The 13,391-nt window shown below is 42.3% G+C and overlaps 1 protein-coding gene across 2 annotated transcripts in view; it reads left to right on the top strand.

Moving 5' to 3' along the window:
- ZBTB20 (zinc finger and BTB domain containing 20) overlaps positions 1–13,391 on the top strand; it is an 802,266-nt gene that overhangs the window by 751,850 nt on the left and 37,025 nt on the right. For both annotated transcript variants that reach the window (XM_060234651.1, XM_060234652.1), the window contains one exon: positions 3,159–3,346. In XM_060234651.1, coding sequence (XP_060090634.1) covers positions 3,159–3,346 — 188 coding nt within the window. The remainder of the gene's footprint in view (positions 1–3,158; positions 3,347–13,391) is intronic.

Genomic DNA, 13,391 nt, shown 5'->3' with positions numbered 1-13,391 from the left:
TTTTTTAATTCCCATCAAAATGCCAGATTTTGGGAATACCATACTGGTATTTGGATTCCAGATTTTTTTGAAATCCAAATTTTTTTGGGGTCTGATAGATCAGAACCAAAAATATCTGCCCAATCTGGTTTGGCTTCTCCTGCAGCCTGGTTTAAACTAATCTGCAGGAGAAGGCAACGCAGAACTGTGCCTGTAGGGAGTGGTGGGCTCCCCACAGGCACAGCAATCCTGGCACAGAACTGTGCTGGCAGGGGGCTCTCAACTCCCCATTGACCCAGCTGTCTTGGGCTGACTTCTGTAACAGCCTGGTTTAAACTAGGCTGCAAGAGGAGCCAGCCACAGCCAAGGTGACAGGGAGCTTTCAGATCCCCACCACCAAGGCTGATCCTCGGGCTGACTTCTATAGTGCATAAGCTGCCCAACAAACAGCTAAGAAAAAACCTCTCTGCTGTTTTTAGATCTATCTGAAATGCCTGAATATATTTAGGATTTTTCAAGATTTTTTCCCTGGATTTCCCAAGAAAAGCAGAATAGCTTCAGGAAGCCAAAAGATACCTGAAAATATCAATACGAGAATTTGGGTATATTTTCAGCTCAGGTAGATCTGAATGCACCTCTCTAGTAGGGACCAAAGCAGTTTACATTTATTCTCCTCTCCTCCTAGTGGGAGATATTAGTCTGAAAGTGTGTGAATAGTCCAAAATCTCACCCAGTGAGCTTCCACAGCAAGATGGGGGTTCAAACCTGGGTCCCCCAGACTCTTCTCTGAAATCTAACCACTACACCTCACTGCCTTTCTTGGGTGGTTGCTGTTGAACAGTACCAAGTAGCCAGGCCTAGTTGAGTCATACAAGTTGAGTGGTACCAAGTCAGAAGTATCTGCCAGACCTAGGATTGCCAATCTCCATGTGGGACCTAGAGAGTTCCCAGAACACCAAATGAACTCCAGATTACTGAGATGTGTTCTTGAGAAAATGCCTGGTTTGGAAGGTGAACGCTATGGCATTATATCTGGCTGAGACCTTTCCCCTCCCTAAACCCTGTCCTCTTTAGACTGTACCACAAAACATCCAGGAAATTCCTAACTTGGAGCTGGCAATCCTAGTTAGGCCTGGTTGTAATAAGTCCTCCCTCAAAGGCCAAAATAGGCCTGGAAAGGGCCCTGCTTCCTTCTCCTGCCTTTTATTGACAGAATGCATTCTGTAATACTGTGGCTGCCTAGCAATAGCCGCTGAGGGAATCCGTTGCTTAAAGCCACAGGTGCTCCTTTTATCAATTTTGGAATTTTTTTTAAAGCAGTCCAGTGTAGGGTTGGGGTTTTTTTTATATTTCATATTTTTCTGCAAATCTAGGGCCCTTTTGGGGGTTATAGAAAGACCTGTCTTGCCTTTTCACAGATCCAGTCACTGCACTGAAGCATCAAAAAATATCCCAACTTTGCTATTAGAATATAACAGTATGTGTGGAGGCAGAAGTGATTGGAATATCCTGAGTCAACCAAAACCTCTGAAGAGCTTTTGTGCTGTCTAATGTGTAGGCCTGTTACAGGAAAAAAAAGCTTAAAGCAAAGCTGCCATTTGGGTGGCTGACAGTGGTAATTGGCTTCTGCATTAAAACAATCAATTTTTTTCCAGACCAAGCATTTGGCTAGAAGAACATGTTTTTGAGTCCAGCAGCACCTTAAAGATCAACAACAATTCCATCAGGGGGCCCATCTGGATGCTCTGGAGCCCAGCGGTCACCTGGTGCCCCTTGGTCATCTGGAGGGTGGTCTTGGGGTTGCACACCAACAGCTGCTTGGACTATCCCTTGGATGAACTCCATAAAGCCCAGCATCTCACATCTCATCTCCTCTTTCTATTCTGCCATCTTTACGCAGGTGGGGGGGGGGGTCTCTGCTCGGCTCACCCCGGTCATACAGGGCACCATGGTCAGCTTCCTTAGGCTCCTCTCCAACATCCTTGTGTCAACCCCCAGCACACATGTCTCCCATGGCAGCAATGCTCCCCGCAAAAAACCCATCACTTACGATGCTCATGTTCTTGTCTGTCCTTCTCTTGCCTCGCCAAGGACACTTGGGGGCTCCAATGTCTTGGAGTGACCCCAGGCCAATTTGAAGTGTTGTACACCCATTGCACAGTGTGCTGCCCTGTCTTCCTCCTCACGTCTTGCCAGGGCAGCACACTGTGCAATGAGTGTACAACAGTTGGACAGGTTGCCACCTTTCAGCCTTTCAGAATGATCCCATATGAGCCATTGTGACAGCCTGTTCCTATTCATATGTAAAAGTATGCTATATTGTTGTTTCCTGTGTTGGCCTTTACAATGTGCAAGCTTCAAACTTCTTCATCTCATCATACATCACTCTTAACTGTCTTTCTCTAGTATTTGCCATGTAAAATTTGAAGCTAGTTTCAGAGGGTAGCAGTGCTGGTCTGCAGTAGAAGAGCTAGATTTGAGCCCAGTAGCACCTTAGAGACTAACAAGATTTTGGGATATAATCTTTGAAGAGTCAGAGCTCCCTTCATCAGATATCTGATGAAGACAACTTTGACTCTCGGAAGCACATTTTTGTCCTTCAGTTTGTGGTTCATGGCTGAATCATGAACCAATATGTTGGTTTGCAAATCAAACTTATCAGTATCAGTTTATGGCTCTAACCAAACAGCTGAGTGGCAGGGAGCAGAAAGCAGGGGTTTAACTGACTTGGACCTATTTAAACTCCTGCTTTCTGCTCTTCATGAACTGCTACAAACTGCCTTAAAATTAGTGAAAGTTCATGGTGGCTATTTAGTTTGCAAATATCGCTTGACAAACTGGCCAGAATTTGTGATAAACTTTAGTTCATGAGCAAGTTGGTGCCCATCCCTAGTCGGAAGCTATGGTAGTTGAATGTTGAATTTGAATTATTTGAAGCATTAGAATGGACCTTCTGTAAACTCATCAGAAAGAGAATGGAGCATGTTTGTTATGTTTGTGTGTATTTGTGTGTGTGTGTTTTGTATGTTTTAATATAGCCATTCTATCAGTATAAATGCATGAAATAGCATGTTTCCAATATGTCTGAGACAAAAGCAAAAAGTTTTCTTTTAACAGATTCTAAAAATGCTCTTCCCTTCATATGCAGCCAATCTCTTCAAAGGTCTCTTTGTTTTCAGGAAGAAACCCAAGACAGCTGAAAAACAGAAGGAGTCTGAGGAGAATGAGATTACGCAGACGGGTGCATGCAGCGCCAAGTCGGGCCTTCCCTGCCTGAACTTTGAAACCATCCCATCTCTGAGCCCAGCTCTCATCCATTCATCACATTCACCAGCAAACCTGCACGCACACACAGGGTCACCTGATTGTGAGTACAATAGTCTAGTTATGGCATATCTGGATTTGTGCTCTGAAACATGGTTTCCCAATGTTATTCCATGCTGTCATCAAAGAAATCTCTTCAGTCATTTGTTCTCCTTATTGCATAGGATACAATTACTGAATTTTTGAGACATCTGAACACTTCATACAGACGTAACTTGATTTGAAGAAAGTACAAGTTCCTTCTCCCTCCTACCCACCTATAAGCTCTATTTGTTGAGATAAAATCTTCCTCACCCTCAAAGTTCAGATCAAATATTATATAGTGGATAGATATATAGAAGTGCAAAATAAAATAATTAGGTACAATATAAATTACAAAAGCCATATTTGAACTACCTTAAAGCCAGTTCTGTGGCTGTGAGAATCCAGTGGTGATAAATGCATCCTGCTAGCTGCAGTTTAATGGATAGGTGGAAAATGTAAGGAATTGCCTATTTACCAATCGTGTCAGGTGAGGGAGGAGTCAGTTTGATGTGACATTGTAGATACAAACCAGCTTATTAAACCAGGCCTCAGAAGAGTTTGGGGAGGGATCCCATAGAATTATGTGTGGCCGGTAACAGAGTTGTGTCAGGAATTAGCAAGCCAGTGCAGCATTGCAACTATAGTCTTCTTTCTCCTACACACCTGTTTTATATCAATCACCTTCTGTTACAATACAGTCTCACTTATGTACAGTAGTTTGGAGATCTATACTCCTCTATTCAGCCAGCAAACATTTAATTTGATAAGGGGTTACTGAATAACAAGTATAAAATTCAGACCAATTCCACATTAGCCTTTGTCCCAGTCTCATTCTTGGCATGGGGCAGGGAACACACAGCCCCGCTCCAGAGATGCCAGTGCAGAATCTGAGAAAAAGAGCCACCATGAGGAGCCCCACACAGAAGGGAGCCAAATGCTAGATGTGGAATCTGTCTCAAAAATAAATTACTATTATTCTGAAAACAAAGCAGCAAAGGGAAAAAAATACAAACAACATAAAATCAGTTCAACTTAAAATGGGGTTACAATTTATAAAACAATTACTGGGTTGGGGAATAGACCAGTGGAAAGAAACAAATAAAATAAACCAATATAATAATTCCAAATGCTTAGGCGAATATGAATAATTTGAGACAGACAAGCTAGGGCAGTTGAATGACATTATTTTGTAACTGCAGAGTCATTACAGAAAAGGTGTTCTCTCTGGGAAGCCATCCACATCACTTCCAAAGTGGGAGGGACACATAAGAACATGTTGGATCAGGCCAGTAGCCCATCCAGTCCAAAACTTTGTGTCACACAGTAGCCAAAACCCAGGTGCCTTTAGGAGATCCATGAGTGGGGCTAAAACTACAGATGCAAACTTAGCCATTTTACTGCTTACTCCCAACTCCAAATCATTAATGAACAAGTTAGAAAGCACCAAAGCTAGTACCAAACCCTATGGTACTCCACTGCTTACCACCTTCCACTGTGAAAACTGCCCATTTATACTCACTCTATTTCCTGTTAATTAACCTGTTTTTAATCTACAAGAGGATTTCCCTCTTATCCCATGCCTTTGATGAGAAATAAAATCTTGGTACATGACCTAAGTTCTCAAGCTGGTTTTATCTGGGAGCAGCAATATTTACTTTCTGTCTTCCTCTCCTAGGAATAGCTCTCTCCCTCTTTTTATTCACCCCTCCCATCCTGCATTGTGACAACATCCCCCTCCCTCCCATAACCCAATTTGAGCCTCTCCCACTTTGTAGGACTTTCCTCTGAAGATAAGGCTTACTTTCCACAGAGATGGTCAACAACTGAATCACTACATGATGCTGGGAGACGCACAAAAGTTGTGTACTCCTCTTTAACTAAGTCTCAAATTTGCTTTAGGTAAAACAATATCTTTACAACTGGATAGATGGGATTCTTTATCTTGCATTTGATATAGAGAGAGTTTATATATATTCAGCATATATTTGACTCTATCTTTGACTGATTTATTTTATTATTTTATTTATATCCACCCAACCCCACAAGCAGGCTCAGGACTGGTCACAACACATCAATAAAATACATAAAATGATTGGGGGTGTCATAATTTCCATAAGCGGGGAGGGGAAAGAAAGGCTCCCAAGTATTCAGAAGCTCCCCAGACTTTCTGAAGGCCAGGTTTTTTGTTTTTGTTTTAAAAGGTCATTGCAATAAAAATAAAGGTATACGTTTCTTTTTAAACTTAAAAATTGCAAAAGGACAAAAATTTAAAACAACCATATAATTGTGATCATTGTTACTGGAATAAGTTCATTTAATATTCCTCCTTTCTTCACTGTACCCTCTTTGGAGAGCAATACACAAGGGAGAAAAATCTCCTAGGCAAAATTGATTTATCGTTTTCTTTAATGTCCTTCGATAACAAAAATTTACTGAATAAGCACGCATGGAATTAAAGCAAAACTTCAAACTTTATTTTTAAGCAAAGAGATAAATTCATTAATAAATGGGATGTCACATGGATATTTCTTCACAGTACTAATGGAGAATTATGCAAACAACAGAAAATCCAGGGAGTAAATGCCCTTTACCAGAACTAATTCCTCTTATCACCCTGTAGATTTACAGAACCATTGATGTGGTTCTAGTATGAGATTGCTCTGTGGCTACATAGTGTCATATTTCTATGGAACAACTGAAAGTTTAATTTCTAAAGACTGTATTAGCTCATGTACTGTCTACAGCATAAGAATTGCAAATAAAACTGACACATATCCTTTAAAAATCCATAAATCTGTAACTGCTAAGGTTTCCAAAAGACTCAGATAAAATGGTTTTAAAAGAGGTTTAATAAGTGGAAATGGGCATTTTTCATGCTGGGGAGATAAATAGTGTCCCATTAAACCTCGATTAAAGGACATAATCAGTTTCCTGAAAGAAAAAATATTTCATTTATTGGTATTGCCTTCTCAGTGAAATATAATAGGAGGACAACATTCCTGTGTATTTATTTTTGAAAAAATAGCTTTTCAGAATTAATGCCGTGTATGTAACATACAGTGCAAATAGTACGTAATACCCAATTAGCAATCATTGCGTTCAAACTACATTATCTTCTAAATTTGCTGTGGCTACAGAGCCAAACCATGATCACAAGAAGGGAAGCACCCTTTTCTAAAATGCCACTTTATGGTGAGAGGTTGGCTGTTTTCATACAAGAAGAAGGAACATTAGGTTTGTGGGAGGAAGAGATGGACGTGTCTCTCTTCATGTACTTCTTTACATGTGGGCAGTGAGCTACACTGAAGTAATCCACTTCATCACCATAAAGGTTTTGCCTTTAAAAGAGAAATGTCCACTTTCTTCCAGTACTTCTTGTTAAAGTATTAACAAAAAGGTATTAACAAGAAGTATTTGCAAGTTCTCTAAAATTATTACTACAGTTATAGGCTTGGAGCCACTGGAATAACTGATTCCATGCATCAGTTTGCTGTTTTTATCTGAGAGTGCTCTATCAGTTTTGTGAAACCTGGAATACAATTGTCTTTTTGTTAAGGGATTTTGTATATGGGTTCCAACAGGGACCTAATTATGCAAATTGAGATATGTTTTCAGTTGATGTCATACATCTTTCAAAGTGATTTATAAAATCAAAAGCATAAAGTCTGGTCTCATATTCACCATTTTGAAAGATCTAAACCAGATGGGAATATCCAGAATATCTGGCACCAGTGTATTGTACTTGTTCTAATATTTCTCCTTGATAGCCCACAAGAGAATGATTATATAAATTTAAAAGTACTTTTTCAGTGGATATTTTGATGTTTTAAAGCTCTGAAAATATGAATGAAGCAATATTTATTAACAGTTTGGAAAGCATTTTTATATTGTAGAAGAGAATGGAAAATGCTAGTGTGTACCTGCGTTCCTATTATAATATGAGGCCAGATTGGATGGTCATATAATCATGGAATTAGAAGAAGTCTTATATGCCATCTGTTCCAATCCTTCTCAATGTAGGAAGTCCAAAGCTTAGAGTATTCCTAACAGATGGCTATCCAGACTCTCTTTGAAAACCTCCAAGGGGGGAGGGAGAGTCTATCACCAACCATAGGTAACTTGTTCCATTGTTGAACTAATCTTACTGTTTGGAAGTATCTCTTGATATTCAGTTGAAATCTCCTCTCTTGTATGATCTAGTCTTGCTCTCTGGAGCAGCAGAGAGCATTTCATTTCCCTCTTCAAGTATTTGAAGGATGTTCCCCTTCAGGTTATTTCTTGTCCAAGCTCATCCAAACAGCCCTTTCAGCCTTTTATCACAGACTGTTCTTTTAGTTCTCCTGAAGATATTCCAGTTGTCTAGATTTTTCTTAAAGCGTTACACCGGAATGGATGCCAGAGTATTCCAGAAGAAAATTCACACAGAGTAGAGTGGAAATATTATTCCTCATGACTTGAAACTATATTTCTATTAATATTGCCTAATAAGTTAAGCCTCTTCTTTTCTATATCACACTGATGCCTCAAACGAAGTACACAGTACCTAGTTATTCCTCTACTAATGATAAAATGCAAGGCGTATCTACCATATTCAATAAAAAGATAAACAATTAACTATAGCAGCTTTTATGTGTGGATCTTTGTTCAAGTATGAAGAATTTAGAGCCTTTCATAACAAAGTTATCAGTGAACCTTCAGAATCAAGCAAGAGCTGTTGCTGTAATTGTGCCAGCCTCAATCCAGAACTAGCTGCATTATATATTGCCCCACATGAAGGATAGTAGCAAGAAGAGGACAAACGTTCACTTTTTTTCAGAAGGCAAACATCCAGTACATACTCAGTTGTTTTTAAAATATATATACTGAAAGATCACACTGAAGAGTTGTGAAATAATGGGTGAGAGTAGTCTTTTTTTAAAAAAATTTTATTCATCACCACAGAAACACGAACATAAAATAAAGTTGTATACATACAAAATAGTCAAAAGAGTCATTCTTAAATATATGTATACATATATCCTCAGAAACCGATAGACAAATTATAACCAAATATTTCAAATTAAAACCAAAAGGCCTGCCCAAAACTAACCGTATTTACAATAGTAACAGAAATTTATAACTCTCACATTTCAAGAGTGAATTTACATAGCAAGGTTCGTTGTCTAACTTCTCAATTATCGGAAACCATTTTGCAATAAACTTTTCATGGGCCATTTAGGGATCTATAGAATTAAGACCTGATGCTATTTTTTCCATGGCCATATGGTCCCAAATTTTGGAAAACCATTGATCAACACTTAAATAATTAAGGCTTTTCCATGTGGTAGCTATGACAGATTTCGCTGCTGTCAGCAGAGTTACCAACAATGAGCGATGCCTAGATGGAATTTTCGAATCTAACCAGTTACACAATAATATGAAATCTGGAGTATATGGAATGCGAACACCCGTAATTACTGACACCTTTTGGATAATACATTTCCAGAAGCTTACGACTTTCTCACATTCCCACCAACAATGGAAAAAAGAGGCTTTCTGGCCACACCCTCTCCAACACAAAGGGGAACATTCTGGTAAAATACGTGCTAAACGTATAGGAGTATAATACCACCTTAAAAGTATTTTATAATTTAACTGCAGAGTATTAAGTGAATTGGTGTTAAAAGCTTCTGATGACCATATAGAATCCCAATGCTCTGCATCAAGAATCATATCACAGTCTCTATGCCAACGTACAACATAAGAAGGTGGCTGTCTAAAATGATCTAACAATAACATGTGATACAATTTAGAGATAGTATGTTTACTGTTTTGGTTAAAATTAATCACCAATCGTTCAAATTCAGTTTTAGGACGTAATTTAGCTGCTAACAACATTGGGGAATTTAAAAGGTGTGTTAGCTGAATATACTCAAACCAAGAAGGAAGGCAATTTAGTTTCTTTCCCAATTCAACCATTGACAAAATTGAGCTCCCAACGATTAATTGAAACAAAAATTTTATTGAGTTTCTGCTCCAAAAATCGTAAGAATCCTGTTTTGCCGCTGGAGCAAACCAGGGTTGCCTCAAAAAGGTAGCAATTAAAGAGATAGGAGGGGCCAATCTCTTGCGATTGTTATCCCATATACTTACTATTGCTTTCAAGAAGGGGCTCTGTAACAGCCAGCTTGGTCTAGATGACCTTTCCAGCCACATATATTCATGGTATTTCAGTGGGGTTAAATGTTGTTCTTCTATTAGGGTGAGAGTAGTCTTGAAAGGATTTGTGTGTCTCTGTGTGTGTTGTCTCTAATGGCTTCCTTGTAGGAAAGAAGTCCCCTGAAATGTGGAACTTCCTTCTTCAGGAAATACATCTGGCTGCATCATTACAGACTTTAAAGAAAAAATAATGCAATCATTGCATCTGAGGATTTAAAGATTTTAAATATTGCCTTCTATTGACAGTTTTGTTATGGGCTTTTGTAGAACATAAAGCCAGCATGCATATTTACTAAATAAACACATACTTACTAAAAAAAAAAATTAAAAACAAAAATCTACATATTTCGAGAGCAGGACTATTCAGCCTATTAATTCATAAATATATTTTTATGGAAATCCATTTGTATTATATTAAGACAGAGTTGAGCCTGTTGGAGCAAGAATCTACATAAACCCAGTCTGACAGCTACAGTATGACAGCTGGTGATCTAGCTGCCAGGCTAGGTCACAGTGACCTGATCAGCAGACCGGCTTGAGCCGGCAGAAGCCAAGTGATGCAATCTGCTGAGTCAGCACGGCCAGGATTGGCTGCTTGGACTATATATGATCTGTGTGTGCATCACACAGGTCTCTCCCTGTGAGATGGTGGTTAGGCGAAGCACTTTGTCCGTGGAGGTGATATTGTATAGACTGCACAAGAGAGCACTTGTTGTGTATATATGTTAATACACCTTTTGGCACTAGTTGCACGTGTCTGCCTGATTTTCTTTCCTGAAGCCCTGTGTCGGGCAAGTCATCTCCCTCACTCTGCTACTCCCGCTCCGACAGGGTTATGGGCCCAGGGCGGTTCCGCTGCGCGGAGGAGAGAGTTGAGAGTTGAGCTGACTGTGAGTTTGGAAAGAGCCGGAGGCGAGGAACGCCGGTGAAGGACACAGAAGCACCACCGTTCTCTGTTTGAGAGCAAGAGGGACGTCGGCAGCCAGCTGTGAGGAGGAGTCGGCACGATGGCTCAGCAACAGCTTGGAGTAGCCGTTGAGAAGCTCACCTCAGCCAACTACGCGGTGTGGAGCCTGAGAATGCAACACTACCTCAAGCGTGAAGGGCAATGGCTGTTCGTGAGTAACCCCCCTGCTGACTTATCTCCTGCCGAGACTGTGTTATCGGATAAGGCACTGGCCAACATAGTGCTGTCTATAGGAGATGACCAGCTGGTTTATGTGCGAGGGAAGGACACTCCCAAGGCTGCCTGGGACGCGTTGAGTGCGGTGCATGTTAGCACCACTGCTGGTTCCCTCATGGCCTTGACAAGGAGGATGTTCCGCACCGTTATGCCGGCTGGAGGGTGTGTGAAAGATCACATCAAACGGCTAACGGACTGTTTCGTTGAGCTGGAGGCAAGAGGCAAGACTGTAGCTCCAGACGACAGAGTGTACATTTTGCTGTCGTCGTTGCCACCTGAGTACACTCCCCTGATAACTTCTCTGGAGACGGTGGACGTAGCGACCCTGACCATGGAATACGTCTGTGCCCACCTGCTTGACTTCCAAGAGAGAATTGCGGCCGTGAGCTGTCCGGGGGTGTCGGCCGGGCAGCGTGCTGTTATCGGTGTGTCCGGGAAGACAGCCAAGAATGAGCCAGCTTTTGCTGCTGGCAGGCGTCCGAAGGTGGAGGAAGTGGAGCCGACTGCGTTTGCAGTCCGTCGCTGCTACGGATGCGGGTCGTCGCAGCACCTGCTCCGAGCTTGCCCTGAGAGGGAGAAGAGGCGGGGGCGTGTGCGGCGAGAGCGGAGGACCGCCAGCCCGTGTGAGGAAGCAACCCGGCTGGTCACGTCTGCAGTAGAGAGCACAGGGTCTGCTTGGATTTTAGACTCCGGGGCAACGAGCCATCTCTGCTGCGAGAAGGAGTTGTTGAAAAACATTGACAGTCCTGAGCATAAGTATGTGAGATTGGCTGATGGGACCACTGCCAATTCTGTTTGCTCAGGCAATGTGGACTTTCCTGCACTGAACTGTATGTTGCAAAATGTGTTGTATGTACCCTCACTGCAGTCTAACCTGTTGAGTGTTAGTACACTGTTTGACCAGGGATACCAGGTGAGATTTGAGAAAACCTGCTGCAAAATCCTGGGAGGTGGGGGAAAGTTGCTTGTGACAGGAAAGAGGGAAGGTAAACTGTATGTGGTCCAGAGTGATTGTGCCCAGGTGGCTCAGGTGTCGAATGAGCCTGTGCACAATAATTGTATACATTTGCTCCATAGGAGACTTGGGCACTGCGGATTTAGGGCGTTAAAGAAAACCCTGGAGCTTGTGCCTAGTTTGAAAGTAAATCCTTGCAAATGTTACTTGGATTGCCAGGTCTGCAAGAAGACCAAAAGCAAGGCGTGTGCTGTTGCTAAAGAAAGCTCAAGGGAAAGCACACGAGCCCTGGAACTAGTCCATTTAGACGTTATTGGCCCATTGCCAAAGAGTCTGTCGGGGAGGAGATACTGCTTGGTGGCCACCGACGACCACACGAGGTACGCGTGGGTTTTCACCATGGTGCATAAGTCTGAGGTGTATAAGACATTCACCAAGTGGGTCAAAGCAGTGGAGAGACAATTAGGGGTTAATCTCCTAGCTGTACAAACCGACAGAGGGGGGGAATTCTTATCTAACCAGATGAAACGTTGGCTGGAGAACAAGGGCATCGCCCACCGTCTGACGAACCCGGCAACGCCCCGAGAAAATGGGCATGGGGCTGTATTGCAGAATGTGATGTATTGCATGTTAGAGGATGCACAACTGCCAATGACCTATTGGGCAGAAACCATACATGCAGCTGTTTTTTTGCAAAATAGGGTTTGGTGTAATACTGTGAAAAATGTGCCTTACAGGTTACTGTTGAACAAGACCCCAGATTTGAGTTCTTTAAAAGTCTTTGGGTCACGGGCTCGGGTTGGCATCCACTCCACGAGTAGCGGGGAGGGGGATGTCCGGGCAGAGAGCCTAATTTTTCTGGGCTACAAGCCAAGGGCCAGGTGTTATCGTTTCTGCAATAGCAAAAGCAAGATAACACTTAATAAGAGTGCCCAGTTCAATGAAGAAAGCAGCTGGCCAAGGTTGCACTCCTTGCAGAAACAATTTGTCCTGCTGCCAAGTAGCAATAACGATGTTGGAGCGCAGCCCAGAACTCCAGCCCAGGAGGTGGCACCCAGTGGGGCTGGAGAAGGTGAGCCGAATGCTGGCACAGAGCCTGACGAGCAGAGTCAGGAGGCAGAGCCTCAAATGCAGGAACTGGAGGTAAAGTGTGAGAGTCAGGAGGTTCAACACCCAATTACAGGGGCAGAGCAACCAGCCCAGGAGGTGGGAACAGAGCAACCCGAAGAAGACAAAGCTGGTCCAAGCACAGGGCCACGGGTGTCTGCCAGGTCCACCAAAGGCCAACGTCCCGCTAGGTACAAGTGTCCCTATGTCACTCTGACTGTCAATCCAGACCCACCCGGATTTGAGGAAATGTTAAAAGAAAAGGCTAAGAAATGGAAAGCCTGGGTGGCAGAGTGCGAGGCAAGGGAGAAGGAGGCTGAAGCCAAGCGTCTGAAAGAGCTGGCTGAACAGGAACACGATGATGTGTTTTACAATCATGATGAGTTCCTGAACGAATTCCGGAAAGGGTTCCGAGCTACGTAAATATGAACTGTAATGTTGCTGGTGGACATGTATGTAAACTGTGTAAAGTGTTTTGGTGCACTGGGTTTAAATAGATTAGGAGGTGTGTTGGAGCAAGAATCTACATAAACCCAGTCTGACAGCTACAGTATGACAGCTGGTGATCTAGCTGCCAGGCTAGGTCACAGTGACCTGATCAGCAGACCGGCTTGAGCCGGC

Source organism: Heteronotia binoei, chromosome 3 (assembly GCF_032191835.1).
Source record: "Heteronotia binoei isolate CCM8104 ecotype False Entrance Well chromosome 3, APGP_CSIRO_Hbin_v1, whole genome shotgun sequence".
Taxonomy (NCBI): Eukaryota; Metazoa; Chordata; class Lepidosauria; order Squamata; family Gekkonidae; genus Heteronotia; species Heteronotia binoei.
The sequence above is the reverse complement of the archived record's forward strand: the minus strand, read 5'-3'. Positions and strand labels throughout refer to the sequence as shown.